Below are 20,069 nucleotides of genomic sequence, written 5' to 3' on the forward strand. Positions count from 1 at the left end.
ATGGCGAAGGGCCTGAGTGTTCCTCAGGCGAAGCGCGTCTACTCACCACTCGCGGACCGCGGGTTCTGGCGCGCCCTGGCGGCCAAGCAACTCCTGACTGACGCCGCCAGACCCACATGTGAAACCGAGGACTCCATTTTTCATCTGGGCAACGGCCATCTTTGTAGAGACAATGGTCCAGATTGTAGTTTCTGCTCTCCTCTCCTGACTAGCTAACATATGAAGTGAGCGCAAGGGATGAGGGTTTATAAAATATTCTCTTGAAGACAAAAAGAAACGGCTAACGCCCTTGGCTTGGAGACCAAAGCAGCATCTCCTCTACCAAGATGGCGACGGAGCCGAGACGTAATCAGCACGCGTCCCCCTGGGGCCCAGCGCGCAAGCCCTGCGGTGACGTCACGGAGGTGCGACCGGGCCGGCGCCGGGGGACGGAGGTAGGAGCGGCAGCGGCGCGGGCGGAGCCGGGGGGCGGGGTGCGGGTGGGCCCAGCGGGGCTGCTGGGCCTGGGACCACCTCCCCGGGAGGGCTGGAGATGGGGTGCTCGGAGACGGAGGCGCTTTTGACCACCGTCTCCAGGGCTCCCGCTGGGGCTATGCCCATTTCCCGGAGCGGACGATTGAGACCCAGAGGGGCAGCGTCGTGCTCGAGGCCACCTATCTCCGGTCCTGCTCCTGGGCAGCTTACAGGCCTGGGGGTGACAGAGCTGGGTATGGACGTCCCTGGCCTCTTGCAATGGGATCAGGGCTGGGGAGAGGGACGACGGGCTGGGGGAGCCTAGAAGGGGTAGCGGGAGGACTTCTTGGAGGAGGCAGCGTTGAGTTTCATCTTTTATTCTCTTTCTTACTTTCACATCCAATCAACCACGAAGGTCTTGATTCCCCCCAAGTGTACCCACTGCTTAGCCAAAGCCACTCCTTAGACCCCCTGTTTGAGCTCCATGCTTCTGTCTCAATCCTCCAGTTCACCTCCTTACCAACCCCAGAGGGCTCTGACGCCCTATGCACCTTCCCATACCCTGGAATACAAGTCCCCTTCCCAGCCTGCCTCCCCCACACCCCTGGGGGCTTGGATCTCCCCACTCCCTTAATTAAGTCTTTCCTTTGATGTCTCCTCCAGGAAGCCCTTTGACACCCCCTCCCCATCCCTCCCCAGGCTGGGTCAGAAGCCCCTCTCCCGACTTCCTCAGCGTCCATATGGCCCCATTACAGCTCTGATCTGGAGTTACCACTCTTATTGTCTATCTCCCAACAAGCCTGGGAGTCCCATTCTGTCAGGAAGCCCATGAGCACTGCCTCTTTCCCCAGCATCCCACACATACTAGGTGTACAGTGCGTGTTTACTGAATGACAAAGTGTATGTGTGTGAGTGTTTATCAAACAGAGGAGAAAAGCTGTCTGTATTAGCTCTGGCTGCCATAACAAAATACCACTGACTGGGTGGCTTAAACAACAGATTTATTTGCTCACAATTGTGGAGGCTGGGAAGTCTAAGATCAGGGTGCCAGCCAGTTTGGTTCCAGATGCAGGCTTTCCTCCGGACTTGCAGATGCGCACCTTCTCACTGTGTCCTCACATGGTGGAGAGAGCAAGCTCTGGTGACTTTTTCTCTTCTTATAGGGACAGCAGCTCTACTAGATTAGGGCCCCACTCTTAAGACCTCATTTAACCTTTATCACCTCCTCACCGGCCCTGTCTCTCTTTTTTTTTTTAAAGGATAAGGTACCATTTTTTAAAATTAGTTAATTTATATTTTGGCTGCATTGGGTCTTCGTTGCTGTGCGTGAGCTTTCTCTAGTTGTGGCGAGCGGGGGCTACTGTTCATTGCGGTGTGCGGGCTTCTCATTGTGGTGGCCTCTCGTTGTGGAGCACAGGCACTAGGCGCACAGGCTTCAGTAGTTGTGGTGCGCGGGCTCAGTAGTTGTGGCTCGCGGGCTCTAGAGCACAGGCTCAGTAGCTGTGGTGCACAGGCTTAGTTGCTCTGCAGCATCTAAGAGGGATCTTCCCGGACCAGGGATCAAACCTGTGTCCCCGCATTGGCAGGCGGATTCTTAACCACTGCGCCACCAGGGAAGTCCCAGCCCTGTCTCTAAATACAGTCATATTGAGGGTTAGGGCTTCGACATATAAATTTTGGAGGGACATAAATATTCAGTCCTGGCCTGAAGAGGGGGTCAGAAAAGCCCTGTCAGGCTTTGGGATGGAATTGGGGGTCTTAAGCAACACGAGGAGGAGGAGATGCTGGGGCTGAGTCTCTGTGAGTGGGCAGGTTTTCACAGGAAGAAGGGACAGAGGAGGGTGTGTCGGGTGAAGGCATAGCAAGAGCAAAGGCTCAGAGGCTGGAGAGGGAAGTGAGTGGGAAGAGAAGTGAGAAGCTGAGTTTGGACACAACACAGAGTGTGAAGTAAATACTGAGGGAACCCTGGAAATAGATGCTTGTTCATTCATTTGCGCAAAACATTTTTTGAGCCCCTACTCTGCAGGGCACTGACTGAAGCAGTCCCAGCCCTGCCCTCATAGAGCTCCCAGCCTGGTGGGGAAGATGGACATTTGTTGAATAATCCTATAAATGAACATAGATAGCAACCTAAACAAGTACCTCAGAGAGAAGTTTATGGTCTGAGAGTCAGGGGGTGTGTCAGGGAAGGCTTCCTGGAGGTGGCAACACCTGAGCTGAGCCCTGAAGTTTACATAGGAATTAACTGGGTAAAAAGAGGAGCAAAAGTGGTGGGCAGGGCAAGTGCAAAGGCCCTGAGGTAGGAACATGTAGGCTTGAACAGGTAGGCTTGAAAAAAGTCAAGGAGGTTGGTGTGGCTGCTGCTGAGAGAGTGAGGGGGAGATGGAGGGAGAGGTGGCATGTGGGGAGTTTCCTCACCTGACACTTAGACTGTGACCCCCACCCACTTCTTAGTGCTCTTCTGGGGAATCCAGGTGAGGTTTTCTGTTGGGTACATTGTAGATGCTCAGTAATGACTGCTTGATTCAGGGGGCCCAGGAGCAGCTGGGAGAAGTACAGGATCAGGCTGGCATATCCAGCCCTGCCATGGCAGCTCTTGCATCCTGTGCAGGGAGGGACTGGAATCAACCCTACTTCTCAGATGATGGGAGCCCCCTCCCCCATAAGCCACACAGCTAGGAGGTTGGTGGTGGGGGGTTGCCTGGTGGTCCTGAGTCAGGATGGCCCCCACATTCCTTCCCCATCATTCTCGATGCTGGGCCTACTTCTCTAAGGTTCAGCAAGGGACTGAGCTGGAGATTCTCAGTGGGGAGAGGACAACCAGGAGTGATGGACATCAGCCCATTTCCCAGATGAGGAAAACTGAGGCCTGGAGAGCTGAAGGCTTGTCCTGACCACACAGTGCTTGTGTCCTCAGTCAGCACTCTGGAGGTGGGGTGATCTTAATTTCTTGTCTTCCCTTCCTCACCTGAAAGGCAGGCTTTAGAGGTGAGACTCCAGGCTCAGCCCTGTGCAACTTAGCCAGGTACCTTGACTTCCCCACCTTCGAAAGGGAATAAGGACAGTCCCTGTGTTTAAGGCTTTGAGAACATTCAATGTAGTTGGGCCATATAAAATGCTTAGTAGGGGACTGGGTGTGGGGAGGGTGGCACCTCCCATTTGGTGTCATCATTTCCCCAGCACCCAGTATGGGACTCACACAGACCAGCTGGACAACAGCTTTACGATTGTTCTAAAATCTCCTGGCTGTGTGAGCCTGGGCTGGATCACTGGGAACAGTTCATGGCAGCTGCTTACCCAGGGCGAGGGGAATTCGGCCTCAGGGCTGTGGGGCCGGGACACTGAGGCCTCATAGCCGGCAGAGTGGGAGGGTCCACACACAGACTGGCCCGCAGGGATCTAGAGCAACATGACTTCTAAGAGCTGAAAAGTAGAAACAACCCACGTGTCCATCATGGACAGATGGATAAACAAAATGTGGCCCATCCGTACAATGGAATATTAGTCAGACATAAAAAGGAATGAAGCTCTGACAGATGTTCAAACATGGATGAACCTCGAAAACATGATGCTGAGCGAAAGAAGTCCAGAATAGGGAAATCAACAGAGACAGAAATTAGATGAGTGGTTGCTGGGGGAGGGAGGTGGGGGAGGGACTGCTCATGGGGACGGGTCTCCTCTGGGGGTGATGGAAACGTTCTGGAGCTAGACAGAGGGGACGGTTGCACAACACTGTGAATGTGCTAAATGCCACTGAACTGTGCACTTCAAGATGGTTCATTTTGTATTATGTAAAATTCACCTCAGTAGATTTTTTTTTTTAAAGAGAGATTAATAAATAAAGCCCTTGTTTTATAGACAGAGCTACTGAGGCCCCAAGGGGGGCGTGAGTCTGGGGCTGCCAAGGGTGGATGCCCCAGAGTCACTGGCCCCTGCCCTCCACTCACAGCGTTCTGAGGGATGCCCAAGAAGTTCCAGGGCGAGAACACTAAATCGGCAGCGGCCCGGGCACGGAGGGCTGAGGCCAAGGCAGCAGCTGATGCCAAGAAGCAGAAGGAGTTGGAGGATGCCTACTGGAAGGATGAGGACAAACACGTCATGAGGAAGGAGCAGCGCAAGGTGGGTGGGCCCTGGGCTCCCACGCCCCACCCATGGGCAAGGTGGGCGGTCAACACAGTAGAAGGCGGTGAGAGGCCCCTGGGTCTTTGGCCTGAAGGGTGAGGAGTCATTGGACATGGAGCAAGGGCAAGAAGGGAGACAGAAACAGAGGCAAAGTCTCGTGCAAAAGCCCTGGGGTGGCCAGGACTTGGCACGTTTAGGAAATGGCAAGCCCTCCACGAGCTTGTCTCTCTCCTTCGTGTGATGCCAGGGCTGGTCTAGACTGGCACAACCTCACTCTGGAGCGATTCCGCACCCAGGGGACACTTGGCAACATCTGGAGACATTTTTGGTTGTCACAACTGGCAGCTGGAGGGTGCTACTGGCATCTGGTGGGCAGAGGCCCAGGATACTGCTCAACACCTGGCAGCGCACAGGATGGCCCCACAGCAGAGTGAGCCAGCCTGACGTCAGCAGTGCCGAGGCTGACACATGCTGATAGATCCTGTTTCAGACCTGCTGACCTGGGGCCTGGAGGCATTTCCAGGTGTTTATAAGAACACAAAAGAGGGCCAGGATGGTTGGCCGTCTCCTGCGGGCCCGCAGTGCCACACACACAGTGAGTGGGTGCTTAATTGGTGTCTGGAGTGGTTCAGGGCTGATGCTGACCCTCTTGGCCCAGTAGGTGGCACCAGAAACCATTCTTAGCCTCTTCTAGTCCCCTGGGCTGGTGATAGGCTCCAGCTGGGACTGTTAAAGGTTCTGGAATAGCAGTGGTGACACACCGTCCCTGCATGCCCAGTTCAGGGGGCGCCTGGGCACTTTTGTGAGTTTTTCCCATTGTCTTTCTGTGCAGGACTGGATCCTGCCTTGTTTTTAGTCGGAATTGAATATCACTGGTTCCCTCCCCTCAGCGCCCTCAATGTTGCACTGGGTCCATGGAGGTCTTTAAATTTCCTTTTTGACTGTCAACATTTTGACAATATAGGAAAGTTGAAAACCCAAAAGGAAAACTAATGTCTGCCAAGGATCCATTATCTAGACAGAAAAGCCAGAGACCTTTCCACAGTCCGGGAGTGGCAGCAGCCCAGCCCAGGGCCCCAGGAGCCCTCCCCAGGCCTGCATCTTGGGCCTCGGTGTCATCCCCATCCTCTAAATGAGGAAACTGAGGCACAGACAAGACAGGAAGTCCAGGTCACAGGGCTGTGAGGAGGGGCTGGAGCTGGGCTGGAGCCGGGCTGGAGCCAGGCTGTCTGGTTTGTGATGAGGTTTGACTAATAGCCTTGCAAGCGTCCATGCCCCAGGGGTGTGGCCCGGGGAGCATTTGCCTGTCCACTCCCCTGTGTAGCACACACCTGGAAGAACGCACAGGGCAGAGGTCCGACAGGCAATAGGGGCCAGACAGGCTCTCAAAGCTACTCGACCCTGTCGCTGTAGCACAAAGCCACCGTATGCAAATAGGCTAAAACTTTACCAAAACAGGTGGAGGGCCAGAGTTTGCCAACCCCTGCTCTCTAGAACATTCCCAGCCCCCATGCCCCTCCCAGGCAGTCCCCCTGCCTGAGTGTTTTCCTTTTTTTTTTTTCGGCTGTGCTGCAGGGATTGAACCTGGGCCACAGCAGTGAAAGCGCCAAATCCTAACCACTAGACCACCAGGGACCCCCCCCCCCCGAGTGTCTTACCTGGAGCTGTTGATGGTTCTCCCTCCCCATGGGGTGGTTTTCTGGGTTTTGTTTATCCCTCTTCCTGCTGATGGGTGAGGGGGGCCCACAGTCTACACAGCACACCCGGTCCCTCTTTCTTTCCTTACGTGACAGCTGCTTTAAAAAGATACTGTTTTTATGAAAAAGAAACAAATCCACGTTTGTTCCAAAACACTAAAAGAAAACGAGCATCTCCCGCCCATGTGACACCAAAGGCTCTTCTCACCCAATGCCATACCCTAAAGGCCATGCCCTCCGTTAAATGGGGTCACACAGCCAGATTTCTGCCAGCCGCCAGCCATCAGCCTTGGGCTGGGCCGTAATTCATCGGCCCGCCCAGAGGTTGGCATTTCGTTTCCATTTGTTCCATATTAAGCAACTCGGCAATGAGCACCTGACTCTCTGGGTTCCATCTCAGTTACTTATGAGGCTCATTCTTGATGGCTGCAGAATATTCTGCCGCAGCCTCATCCTTCACCCATCACCAGATGCTGCCAATTGCTAACTGGCCTTTATAAAAAACTGCGAGCGTCTTTTTCAAAAAAGTCTGCCGAACGTCAAAGTATAACCGCTCATGTTCCCGCCTCAGTCCCATGTCCCTAGAGACTAATGGCCCCATTCTGCATGTCCTTCCTGAGATTGGAGCCTTCTGGAATTCATTCACTCATTCATCCAGCACACTACTTAAGCACCTACTGTGTGCTGGGCCAGGGCCTGCCTCCTGCCTCAGGGACTAATCAGATAACCGGAAGACTAGAAAACAGGGCTTTGTGGAACACAGGAAAGAGCCATGTGGTAGAGCAGAAGGACAGAGAGCCAGGAGCTCAGGATGAGCCAGAGTTAATCAGGAAAGGAAGCTGGCAGTGGTGCTCCAGCAGGGCAGAACAGCTAGTGCAAAGGCCCTGAGGCAAGGCCGTGCTGTGGACAGGGTGAATGTGGGCTGTACACGCACTATGCAGTGGTCGGGGAGCCTCAGGAGTACATTACCTCTGACCGATGGGGAAACTGAGACTCAGAGCACGATGGCCCTACCCCAGGTGTCTGACCACAGACGTGGGATCCTCGCAGCTGTGCCCAAACAGCCTTGATCTTCAACCACCACCCTCCCCGTCCCCCCAACCCCCCCCGGCTTTTTTCCTATCAGGCAGGCAGGTTGGAGGTCAGAGGCCCAGTACGTGTCCTCAGGAACCTCTTTTTCTGGGGCAGTTAGCCCTGTCATGGGGGACACTGCAGCTGTAGGGACTGTCCCTGAGGCCTGGCGGACAGATGGCAGAGTTGCAGGCAGTGAGTGGGCAGGTGGGAGTGCCTGCAGTGCAGGGCCCTTTGGGAGTGCTGGGCGGGAGGCGGCAGAATATTCCAAGCCTACGGCCACACAGCCACACTGCACTACAAAGGAACCAGAACCTCGCTCTGTCCCTGTAGTAGTGGAGGGGCAGCGACCAAGGACAAGTCCTACAGGCCACATGTCCCCTCGACCAGCTGGCATCCAGGCCTCCCTGGGGAGTCAAGGTGGGATCAGTCCCAGCCCCTGTGACGCTCAGCTGGGAACACTTCGATGGTGCCTCCCAAGGGCTCCTGGCTATAAAGCCAGAAGCGCTGTCCCAGCTGGCAAATGGGTCCAGACCCCAGTGGCTCCTGTCACCTTTGGAATCCAGTACAAACCCCTCCCCATGCCCTTGAGGCTCCCCATGGTACCACCTCTGCCCTCCCCACGTCTTCGTCCTCCACACTTCCCCTCCTCCCTCCAGCCACACCAGCCTCTGTGCTGTTCCTCTGTCATGCTAGGTGGTTCCTGCCTCAGGACCTTTGCACCCACCATTCCCACCACTAAGGACTCTCCTCTTCCCCAGCTCTTTTCCTGGCTGGCTCCTCCTCCAGCCCAGGTGTCACTTTTTCTTCAGGAGCCACCCACCCACTGCCTTGGCCAAGGTTCCCTGTTGTTCCCTAGTCATATAGGATGGGAGCCCCCAGGTAGGCTCATCGTGCTCCCATCCGTGTCCCCTACGCCCATCATGGGGTCTAGCACACAGCAAGACCTCCATCCACACTGGTTGAGATGGAAACTGGACCCCATGCCAGTGGGACGGGGTCCACTCCTGACTCCCAATCCCCCAGGAGGAGAAGGAGAAGCGGCGCCTGGAGCAGCTGGAGCGCAAGAAGGAGGCACAGCGGCTGCTGGAGGAGGAGGACTCAAGGCTTAAGGGCATCAAGGCCCCGCGAGTGGCCACCTCCAGCAAGGTCACCCGCGCCCAGATTGAGGAGACGCTCCGCCGAGACTATCAGCACAAGGAAGCCCCGGACCCAGGTGAGGGCCTCGGCCCACTCTGGAGCTGCCCTTTTACCTGATAAACAGTAGGCAGTGGGCCTACCCCCTGGACTGAGTCCAGACCCCACTCCCCACCTCCAGAGAAGCTGCCTGGGCTCTGCAAGGTGAAGGGTGGGTGGGCGGTGTCTCGGCAGGCCTGGCTCTGAGCACGGACGCCATAGGCACACAGGTGTGTAATTACTCTGCACCTGACCCTGGCCTGTGCTCCCCGGGGTCCCCACAGCTGATGTGGTGCCCCGAGGTGAGGAGACAGCAGCCACGTATGAGGTGCCTCCTGAGTGGTGGGCTGCCGGGAAGTTAGTTTGGGGACTGGGCGGGCAAGACTGGCCCATCCCGAAGGTAGGACTGGGTGGGGAGCTCAAGTTGCGTTTCCATTCTCCCGCATCCTTCTCTGCCTGCCTGCCTCCCTCACTTTCTCCCCTACTTCTTCCCCTATGGTGTCTCTCATCTCCATGGAACTCTGCGTCTCTGCTTATTTCTCTCTGTTTCTGGTATGTCTCTGTCCCCCGGTCGCTACCGCCCCCAGCCGAGAAAGCCAAGAGCCACCTGGAAGTGCCGTTGGAGGAGAATGTGAACCGCCGCTTGCTGGAGGAGGGCAGCGTGGAGGCGCGCACCATCGAGGATGCCATCGCAGTGCTCAGGTACGGGGCAGGGCCTAGGTCTTTGGGGTGGGGCTTGGGGCCCAGAGGGGAGCTTGAGACTCTGGGGGCGGGGCGGGCCACGCCCCAGCCCCCCTTGACGCCTGCGCCTTTACCAGCGTGGCGGAGGAGGCGGCAGACAGACACCCTGAGCGCAGAATGCGGGCGGCATTCACTGCCTTCGAGGAGGCGCAGCTGCCGCGGCTCAAGCAAGAAAACCCCAACATGCGGCTGTCACAGCTGAAGCAGATGCTCAAGAAGGAGTGGCTGCGTTCGCCGGACAACCCCATGAATCAGCGCGCCGTGCCCTTCAATACCCCCAAGTGAGCCTGGAACTGCGGGAGACGCCCCGTGGCGGCCAGGGTCACGACCCCACACGCCCTTCCGCTGGGTCAGCTCCGAGGGTTACAGAGATGTCTGGAGGCCACAGCGCGTGTCCTGGGGGCCAGGAGGCATCACTGGCCACACCTTCCGCCCGAGGGTCCCTGCTCCAGTGACACCCCTCGCCCTTCCCGCACGCGCCAGTGCCCTGGGGCTGAGTGCCCAATAAAGGCAGTCAGTGAGGCAGAGTGTGCACTTGAAGTCTACGTGACTGGGTGGGTGGTGGGAAAGAAGGGCTGGAATGAGGTGGAATGCACAGGCCACAGCCAGAGAAGACAGGGGCCCCCAACCGCGCTCCTGTCCTAGCAGGCTAGCTGAGAGCTGTGCTCGGCTCCCGGCTGCGCCAGTTATTCAGTGAGAGATCTGTACCATCATCCCCTGGAAGCCTTGCTAGGGGTAGCACAGAGAGGTTAAGGCACTGGCTCCAGGTCACACAGCACTTCAGAGGCGGAACCAGAGGAGAGCTGGAGGCGAGTTGTTGGCACCCTGAGATTCTGGTTCAGAGTCAGCAGCCAGGTCACATACTGTGCTTGGGGTCAGGAGATGCAGGCTGTTCTGCTGTTATTCCAACACGGGAGGCATTTGGAATAACAGGGCAGGCTTCCTGATGGAGGATTTCTTTAGAGCAGGCCTTAGTGGAAGATGAGTCAGTTTCCGTCGCAGAGGCAGGGCACTGGGCAGGCAAGGGCCTGGAGGCTGGAGTGGGCAGGTGGATCCGGGTAGAAAGGAGTATCCCATCGGAGGCCGAATATCTGGGAAGGGCTGGGTGAGAGCTCAACTTAGTTCTGGCTTCCTACAGCTTAGTTGGCCTCAGGGAGTCAGTAGGGAGGAAGGGTAGCTGGGAGATGGGCCCAAGTGTCTGGGGCGGGGTCCACGCATTTACCAGGTCACCGCTATGGGCTCCCATCCAAGTGACACCCTCCCTGCACTCACAAGCCTGCCCCTGCACCTCTGGCCCCTATCCCCCTCACTCTCCACCAGCCCCCCAGCTCTGTCCCCACTATCTCCTTGTTCCCAACTTCTCCAACACAGCAGACTTGTTCCCTCTCAGGCCTATGCCAAGAACTCTATTCTCCCAGGTGTCAAGTCTCGGATGCAGATCCTCACAGATGTCCCCAACTCTGTGGGATCACGGCTGAGCCTAAGGGAGCCAGGCTCTGCCCAGAAGTAGGGAGGTAAAAGTCTTCATGGAGGGAGGGCCTTGAAGGATGGGAGTTTTCCACACAGACAAGGGACAGAAAAGGCTGAAGGAACCACACATGCAAAGGCCAGGAGGTCACAACTCCTGTTCAAGGGTGGGCGGGGGGGCGTGCCATTAATAATTGGGTACAGCTGAAGTGCAGTATGGCAGGTACCTGAAACAATGGTAGCTGACATAAAAACTAACCAACATATATATATATATATATATATATTTTTTTTTTTTTTTGCGGTACGTGGGCCCCTCACTGTCGTGGCCTCTACCGCTGTGGAGCACAGGCTCCGGACACGCAGGCTTCGCGGCCATGGCTCACAGGCCCAGCCGCTCCGCGGCATGTGGGATCTTCCTACACCGGGGCACGAACCCACGTCCCCTGCATCAGCAGGCGGACTCTCAACCACTGCGCCACCAGGGAAGCCCGAACCAACATATATTGAGCGCTGGCTTAGTTTGGGGATTTCCCCAGGAACCAACTCTGAGACAAGGACTAGGGGGCATGTGAGGGATCTAGGATGGACCCCAGGAAGACCCCGTGGAGGTTGAGGGAAGTGAGACAGACAGAAGGAGCCCTACAGGGGGTGCCAACGAGCTGAATCCTCCCCAGAGAGGACTGTGAGAAGAATCCACTGTGAGATGCTGTGAGAAGCATCCACTGGATGCTGGGCCCTGGCCTAGCACATGGTAATGTCATTTAACGGAGCCCCGGGGACAGCCCTGTGTTATATTGATCTTCTTTCTAGATGGGAAAACTAAGTCATCTGCCTGTGTCACATAGCCAGGAAGCACCCAGGCTGTTGGTGAGCCAGCGGGGTGGAGGTGGGGCCCGGAATTGGGGCTTGAGGTGTCAGCCGAATAACGGGTGGAGGAGCCCAGATGGCTCCCCACAAGTGGAGCCATTTGAGCTCCCCCTCTTACCTCTGGGGGCCTTAGGCCAGGGCCTTAATGGGTCTGAGTCTGTTTCTGCCTATATAAAACAGGACTGAAATAGTATCTAATTCTAGGCCATCTCGAGAATCAACGAGATGGTACCTAGGAAGGGCAGATACTGAAGAAGAGCTTGGCAAAGGAACCTCCTGCATGGCCACGTTGGGGTATTTGTGGCCGGCGATTAGGGAAGATCGGGGACCAATGGTGATTAACTGGAGGGAAGAAGCCAGCGGAGCGTGCACGGCCTTGGACACCACGCTGAAGAATGGGGCGATGAATGGGACTTCGCCCCAGGGCGACGGGGAGCCATGGCAGGTGTGTGAGCAGAGAGTAAGTAGGAAGAGCACCGGAGCTGCGCGTGGCAAGCTCTGCTGGGGACTTGTAGGGGGACGGCTGGTAGGCCAGAGAATGAAGGTAAAACTTAGGACAGCTGCTGAGAGGGCCGCCTTCATTCCTCACACATAAAGACGACGGTAATAACGACTGTTCTGTTTCAAAGAAAATCCTCTTCTGTCGCTTTCTGGCCTCATCCCCGCGGAATCCCAGGCTCGCGCATGCGTGCAGGCAGCAGGGAATCCCCGGCTTCGCCGCAGTGCGCGGGAGGGGGCGTGAGACGGGAGTTCCGTGCGCTCCCAGCCCTCCCCGCGCGCGTTGCCTTGACGACCAGGCGGTGCCACGGGGACGCCGGACACTCACTGCGCCTGCGCGGGGGTTGTCTCAAAGGCGCCAGGGCTTTCCCGTCGTGCGCGAGTCGGGGCGGGAAAGCCGCGCCCGGCACGCATGCGTGGACCCTCGCCCGACCCCCGCCCTGTGGGCCAGGGAATCCTCACCTGCCGCAGTGCGCACTGGGGGCGGGGCGGGGAAACTGGATCAAACTGGAGTGGGTTTCGCTGAGGCTTGGGTTGGGGAGGGAGCGAGCGCGGGGTCTTCCCCAGGTTCCCGCTCCGGCCCTCGCCGTCGCCTTGGCAACCGGGCGCGCCCGCCGCAGTGCGGGGGCGGCGGCAGCCTCGGGGAAGCCGGGCGGCTCTGCGCCTGCGTGGGGCTCCGCGCCTGTGGCTGGGGTTTCCCTTCGTGCGCCTGAGGGATCGATGGTGGGGGCGGTGTGTGGGGAGGACTGGAGAAGGTGGGCGCTAGGGAAGGGGGTGAGCGTGGAGGGAGGGGCTGTGGGATAGGGGAGGATTGTGGTGGAAAGAGGAGGCGGAGTGGGTGCCCAAGAAGGTAGGGGGAAACGGGAAAGGGTGGGGGTGGTGGGGAGAGGGGTACCGGAGGAGATCGGAGGAGGGGGTGATGAGGGAGAGAGTAGAGGGAGGGGGACAATAGAGGAAAAGGAAGGAACGGAGGAGGAAGTTGGGGAGCAGTTAAAGGACACGGACAGTATGAGGGAAACAAAGAGAAGCTTATTGAAGGGAACACGGTGGGGTGTAGAGGTGACTGGGGGAGAGGACGGACACCTTCAGGACAAAGCAAACCCCAGGTTTGCTGAGCCAGGAAATCCAAGTCTAAGATTTCCAGATTTAGAAAAAAAAAAAAGGTACAGGACACACCAGTTAAACTTGACTTTCAGTTAAGCAATGAATAATTTTTAAGTATGTCTCATTCCGTGCACTGTTTTTACTGGCAGCCCTAATCTTGGTCGGACCACTTCCCTCTCCTCACTGCCCTCCCCCGCCCCCCCCCAGCCTGTCCCTTGAGGCTTTTTGAAAGCCACTGGGACCTGTCAGATGATGCCTTTGTCCCTCACCTCCCTGGTGCCCCACAGCCCTGCATACTGGTGCCCTCCCATGCCATCTCCCATCCTCCTGGCTTCGAACACCACCTTGAGGTGGAGTCCTGGCCAGGCAGTGAAATGCTCAAAGGCACGTCTCCCACAGCACCTTCAGGTCCTCCTGCGGGCACTAGTGCTCTCTCTCTCTCTCTCTCCCCCCCCCGCCCCCCCATAGCCCCTCCAAACCCTCTGCCTTGGGGCCTGGCCCTGCTGAGGTGACATAATGTCCCCGCCCATGCCAGCTGCCATCACCGCCTTCTCCCTGAACTTCCTGGGCTCCTTACTCTCAGCCTGTGACCCAAGAAGCTCCTACTCCAGACTCCCCCTCAATCTCTGGGCACATAAGCATATAGTAGATACTCGGAAAAACATTGGAGGGTAATTTTATAGAGGCAAGTACTGGGGGGAGTACTTGATTTTTCAACACAGACAGCTGCATTTTCCATCCCTTAGGGCCACACACCCTCTCCGAGCTTTTGTACCCTCCAGCAGCAAAGCAATTTTCCTTTTGTCCTCCCCTTTGGTTTCAAAAAGTATAAGACCATAAAACGTTATGGGAAAGCTAATAACGGGGAAAGGGCAGCCCCGAGAGCCCCTGGAGCTGGGCTGCCCCTCACTGCTCCCCCTCTCCCCACTCTCACCTTTGCTCTTCATATTTATTTCCCACCGCACCTCCCGCCTGGCTGCTGCTTAACAGGCCGGAAACGCGGCCCCATGGATCATTTTTCCCAGGGGCATGTTATTCTGGTAATGGGCTAAGCAGTCCTCAGATGGGGAACATTTGAGCCCCTGATTGTGCTTTTAGTTTCAATGTCCTAGGCGGTGCCCCTGCAGAATCAGGCCCTGCATCTTTTGTGCCACGTCCTAGGGGTGCTTTCTGGGGCAGCTCACTGGACAGAGGGTGATGCCATCCCTTTATTTGAAGCTGGGTAGCTCCTGGGGTGGTGCTGGATCAGAGTTGGCCCCCTCCTCTCATCAGCCAGGCCCAAGTTGCACCGGGGGCCCCCATTCCCCTGGGGGAAACAAGGTGAATAAGTGAACAGACCCGCTCCCACCGGGAATGAGGACAGTAACCTAGGATGATGTTGCCAGATAAGGAACGACTCTAGGCAGGAGGTGACATTGGACCGGGCTTCTGAAAGACAATAAGAGGTGAGGAGAGCCAGGAAAGGGTGATCCTGGAAGAAGGAACAGCAGATGCAAACGCCCCCGAGGCTGGACAGGGTGACAGCTGAAAGGCTGGGGTAAAGGGCCCCCACGTGGGGGGCCGGACCACGTGGCCTTTTCAGGAGCGGGCTGAGTCAGGATCCTCCTCTTGGTTCAAGCAGGAGATTGCCTGTAACGTGGGGCAGGACATGACCAGTCAGTCACATGGGTGAGGATGGAATTCTGTGGCTGCATCACAGAGAAGGGACTGTGGGGAGACACTGGGGACACATGAGCTGCGGGACTGGGAGGGGACGTTCTGGGGGACCCACGGGGCAATTGTGGGTGTTCAAGGGCGGGGGACACCCCAAATGATGCGTGCCCTGCCACCACTGGCTCGCGACTCTCCCTCACACGGGCCTCAGCATCCCACCAAGGGCTGGAAGCCACCCCCAGGGAGGTGTTGGGTGAGGCCCCTCCTCTGTCGAGTCCCCGCTGTTCCCGCAGCCCTCCCCCTCTCTGCCTCCACAATGCAGACCCCAGAGGGCCCCTGCCGCTTTGTTCTCTTTCCCTCCACACATGGTCACGGTCACGCTGGCGGCTCCCTCTGAGCGCGGCTTACACACATAATGGGAGGGGGGAGAAAGCGTTCCCAGTCGCCCCCGCATCCGCCCCGCGGTCCGCCTCCCCCAGCCCAGCCCGCACCGCGGAATCCCCGCCTCAGGACCCCGCCCGGGAGAGCATTACCTTTCACGAGATGCTAGGGGTGGGGAAGGGGGAGGGCTATTTTTAGAATGAATGGAAGAAAAGGGGAAAACAACAACAACAACAAAAAGGATGGAGGCTTGTAGAAGCCTTCTGGCTCCCAAGAGGAAAGCCCCCTCACCCCAGGCCAAGGCAGAAGGGGGTGGGGGCTGTTTCAGAGACGGGGCGGGCGGAGCAACGGGGGCAGAAGGCGAAGAGGGAGAAGACAGTGGTCTGAGAGGGCGCCGCGCTTCGTCGAGGTAAGGGGGAGAGCTGGAGGAGACCAGGAAGACGTAGCCGGCAGCCCTACAGACTCCCGAGAGCTGTAGGGACCCCAGAGGTGGGCGCTGTCCAATCCAGAGACTCCGAGAAATAGACTCGGAGAGGGGCCTGGGCAGAGCCAAGGTCACTGGAGGGCTGAGCCCTAGACTCAGTGTCCCATCCCCTAGTGACCCAGACCTCGGGAGCCGCATTGTTCTAATTTGGCAGAGTGACCTTCACAAACCCTGCCATCCAGGCCTCTGCGGTTCATGTTCGGTGGGGTCCCGGAATCGTGCGGGAAGAGGGCGAATATCAGGATATCACTATGCAACAATAACACGGAGAAGTTTTCTGTGGTTTGTTTTCTGACCACCCCGGGTCCCTCCTCCCTCACTGGGACCTTCCAGTCCGGGCAATATCACCAGCTGCTCGAAACCCCCGGGTTCCCCCTGTAACTCCAGGCCCACTCAGGGTATGTGTGTGGGGGGAGGTTAATTGCCTTCTTCTGTCTCCCTGGCCTCTGCTCCTTCCCCGGACCCCGGGAGAGGCCCCCAGAGTGAGGGGGCAGCCGTATTCTGTGCTGCTGGGTCTCTGGGCCTTGGCCAGAGGCTCCCCCAGTCTGGGTCTCAGTTTCCCCATCTATGAAATGAGCGCCGCGGGGTAGCGGCGGCAGAGGGTCCTCCCGGCTCTTTGAGCATCCTAGGAGATTTGCTGGCACGCCCCTGCGAGGAGGGGGCTTGCGCGAGACCAGAACGGGGATTCCCGTCCCCCACTTCTAGAGCAGCGTGGCGGGGGAGGGGGTCGCGCGGTGGCAGCCTCCGGCTGCCTCTCCCTCTGCGCGGTCGGCGCCCCCTCCCCGGGCGGCAGGGCGGGGCCCAGAACGGCGGGGAGGGGGTCAGCTCTGCGGCGGCGCGCGCACACCCTCCCGGCTCACACGCCCTTGCCCGGCGGTGCACTTGTCTTCGCGCTCGGGCCAGGCGCGGGGGCTCCAGCTGCTGCGGCCGACTCCGGCCGGTGAGTAGGCAGTAGGGGGGTGGGTTTACAGGGTGGAGGTCTCAGCGGCGCTCCCCTTCTCCTCGGTGGGAGTATAGGTCTGGGTTTGCCCGAGTCGGGGAATTCAAAGGGGGAGCTGCGGGAGGGAAGGAGACCCCTTCCATTCTCCCCCAACACCAAGCCCCGAGTCAGCTCCAGGGCCCCCAACCCCTGGAGAAGGGGGCTCTGGCTCCCGGAATTTGGGATGCGGAGACATCCTCCCACGGAGGAGAGGGTGGAGACATGGGCACCCTCCCGCGCCGCCCTCCGTGTGTGTGTGTGTGGTGGGGGGAGGACTGGTCCCACTGCCCCTCCCCATTACCTCCCCCTCCCCCCCAGGCCTTTCTCTCCCAGTGTGTGGCAGGGATTCCCCCGGCCGGCCTTGCTGCAGAGTGGAAGGGAACCCCCTCCTGCCAGCCTACTGTGCGTTTGAGCGCCTGCCCTTTGGAGCTCACGCTCTTCTCTCTTCCCTAAGCTTCTTCTCCTACCCCCACCCCCATTGACAGGGAGAGAGGCCCAGGGAGGGTTAGCACTTAGCCAAGGTCATGCAGCTGGGCAGGAGCAGAGCCGGGTTTGTGGCTCACTAACCTCAGAACCCAGCGGATGGTATCAGCTCTAGGGTCCTCCGCTCCCTGCATTTAACCACAGGTGTGAGGGCCCTGTCTGGGGACCCTGGAACTGGAGGAGGGTTTCTCTCACTCTCCCCAAGTCTCTCCGCCCTGCTAGAGGCCCAGACAGGAGTGAATGGGGAAGCCCCACCACCACCACCTGGCTCCCTCCTTTTGGCTCCGAGGTCCCTCGTGCCCCCTAGCCCCTCTCCCCAAGCCAGCCCAAGACCTTGAAGGAAATCCCTGGGACGTGGGGGGGATTCCAGATGGGCAGGCCGAGCATCGTGAGCCCGTAGAATAATGTCCAGTCTGATTCACCCATCTGCTGGTTGACCTTCTACCATCCCCCTGCCCTACCAGGGCCAGAGTCAACTCCAAAGTCCCCCTGGCTAGAACAGGCAGCCCCTGAGCCATGCAGGCGGCCATTGGCTCCCACCCCAGACGCTGGCAAAAGAAAGGACAGCTGTGATGTTCACAGCCAGCTGAGTTTTCCCTTCAGTCCCATTCTGGGGTCTCCCCCACCCCTCTGCACCATGGGGCTGCCCTGTGTCCCCTTCTGCCCTCTCCTCCAGGGCAAGACGGGCACTGTGGTCATATGGGGATTCTGGAGACAGCCCTGTATAGACAGCGAATACTGTGAGGGAGCTACAGTTCCCAGGGCAGCTGCAGAAAGGGGAGGACTTAGGGGCGGCCAAGAATAGAGCCAGGCAAGCCAGAGGTTCCTGACTCCTTTATCCTCACACCAGCCCCTCTTAGCCTCACCCACCCAGCTCTCCCTGTGGTGAAGGAATTGGTGGGGGCGAGGGGGGGAGAGGAAGAAGACAGGGAGCTGCATGAGGAAAGGCAGATAGAGCGTTCAGTGTCAGGAGAAGGAGGGGGGCCTCCAGGGAGGGGGCCTGGGGGGAATGTATCAGCCGGGGTTCACCAAGGGGCATGCGGGAGGAAACAGGGATCCACTGGACAGACAACACCACTGATCCTGAGTTTCCCTAAAACTTACAAGGTAACCCAGCTTGTCAGAGTGTAGATCTGTTCTAAAGACCATGGCCATCTGGGAGCTGTCCGTCCCCTGCCCTCCTGGGGCCCTGCTCCACCCCACAACCCATGTCTGGTCCTTACAGGTCAAGGGGGAAAGAAAAGCGGCCACAACCCCCTGCCAGCCAAGTGGTAGCCCAGCGGGACTGAAGGGGACAGGCCGTTTGGTGGTGCCTCATCAGGAAGACCCCTGCACCCGAGGGAGGGTGAGTGAATCGCAAACTCAGGTCACATTTGGGGGTCGGGGGCAGGGGGCCAGGAGTTGGATAGAAAAACTGGTGATGTAAGAAAAAAGTGCCAACCTTTGAAACAATACTAATAATTTAATAATAATTATTATTATTATGACTATGCATTCTAGAGCCCCCTGGAGAATCACTGTCCACTTTCTTTGATCACTGGTGGTGGGGAACCTGCTCAGAGAGGCTCGGTGATCCACCCAGAGTCACACAGCCAGAAGGAGGGAGTTGAACTGGGTTGGAGGGACCCTAACCCCCACGGTCCCCACCCCAGATCCTGTGGCCTCACTTCCTGGGGACAACCCTTGGGGAGCAGCTCCTTTGCTGCTTCTTTCTCCTGCAAATGTTGATGGACATCCTGGCGTCGGCAGTGAGCTGCCTATGTGAAGAGGACAGAAGTGTCAGTCCCAGATGTGTGGGATCATTTAGTCAAGCAACAAAGACTAAGCAGTTATGGTATGCCGGGCCCGGGACTGGGCACTGGGAACACAGCAAGGACTGAGGCAGGGCCAAATATGCCCTTGTGATATGTGCTGGGAGGAAAATAAAACATGGAGATGTATTAGAGAATGACTGGGGCATAGGGGAGGCTCCTGTAGCTGGGCAGAGGGACCTCTCCAGGGAGCTGACCATGAGCTAAGACCTGAAAGAGGAGGAGTAGCCAGCCAGGCAAGAGCTGGGAGAGCGGCATACCAGGCAGAGGGAACAGCATGTGCAAAGGTCCTGAGGTGGAAAGAAGCTTGGCATGTCTGAGGAACAGTGAGGAGGCTGGTGTGGCTGGAGCAGAATGAGCAAGGAGGAAAGTGAGGGTAGGGGTGTCTGCAGGAAGGGGCTGAGGTGAAGGAGTGGAATGCAAAACACTGGGGAGCCATGGAGGGTGTGTGAGCAGGGGAGAGACATAGTCTGATTTATGATTCTCAAAAGCCCCTGTGGCTTCCGTGGAGAACAGGGACTATTGGGGGCAGGAGTGGAAGTGACAGAAGGCCAGAGGGGAGGCCAAAAGGGCATCTGAGTAGTCAGCTGGGCCAGGACCAGGGTGGGGTCTCAGGGATACAGAAGAGTGGGCAGATTCTGGGACTGAGCTGGCCATGGAGGATGAACTGTTTGTGGCCAGGTTTCTGCCTCATGCTGAGGGACCATGGGGAGGGAAGGAGGGATTCACTGTGCCTGGGGAAATCTAGGAAGGCATCCTGGAGGAGGTGTTCTTGCTCTTTGAGCTGGGTCTTGAAGGGTGAATAGGAGTTTGCCAGTGGCCAATTGGAGCCATGCCAGGGATCTATCCATACAGATGCCGTGCAGGCCACGGGGAGCCACTGAGCACTAGGAATTAGCAGCAACATGATCATATTTTAGCAAGGAAAGATCCCTGTGGGGGCCTAGCAGAGACTGGACTGGAGCCCGAGCGGTCAGGAAGGAGCTTTTGAAATGGTCCAGGTCATGATCAGGCCAGTAGCAACTGGGAGCATCCAGTCAGCCATCACAGTATGCCTGGCACGTTTAATGGGGATTAGC

At 57.8% G+C, this 20,069-nt stretch overlaps 1 protein-coding gene across 3 annotated transcripts; it reads left to right on the forward strand.

The window, feature by feature from the left end:
- Window positions 1–392: 392 nt before the first annotated feature.
- Window positions 393–9,787, forward strand: CCDC124 (coiled-coil domain containing 124). 3 transcript variants are annotated; one of them, XM_082651946.1, is made up of 5 exons: window positions 393–434; window positions 4,403–4,572; window positions 8,370–8,559; window positions 9,107–9,221; window positions 9,338–9,787. In XM_082651946.1, the coding sequence occupies exons 2-5, from the start codon at window positions 4,414–4,416 to the stop codon at window positions 9,543–9,545; spliced, it is 672 nt and encodes a 223-aa protein (XP_082508072.1). In that variant the 5' UTR covers window positions 393–434; window positions 4,403–4,413; the 3' UTR covers window positions 9,546–9,787. The 3 variants fall into 3 exon arrangements, with proteins under 3 accessions (XP_082508072.1, XP_082508073.1, XP_082508074.1); XM_082651947.1 differs by lacking the exon at window positions 393–434 and adding an exon at window positions 504–707; XM_082651948.1 differs by lacking the exon at window positions 393–434 and adding an exon at window positions 3,277–3,384.
- The last annotated feature ends 10,282 nt before the right edge of the window (window positions 9,788–20,069 follow it).

The sequence above is a fragment of the Grampus griseus genome (genome assembly GCF_964374135.1).
Source record: "Grampus griseus genome assembly, chromosome: 3".
NCBI classification, from domain to species: Eukaryota; Metazoa; Chordata; class Mammalia; order Artiodactyla; family Delphinidae; genus Grampus; species Grampus griseus.

Bases quoted from the DNA above. Each gene is read 5' to 3' on its own strand.
- CCDC124 (XM_082651946.1), top strand. From the start codon at position 4,414: ATGCCCAAGAAGTTCCAGGGCGAGAACACTAAATCGGCAGCGGCCCGG. The intron at 8,560-9,106 runs GTGAGGGCCTCG...TACCGCCCCCAG, and splicing joins CAAGGAAGCCCCGGACCCAG to CCGAGAAAGCCAAGAGCCAC. The intron at 9,222-9,337 runs GTACGGGGCAGG...CGCCTTTACCAG, and splicing joins GATGCCATCGCAGTGCTCAG to CGTGGCGGAGGAGGCGGCAG.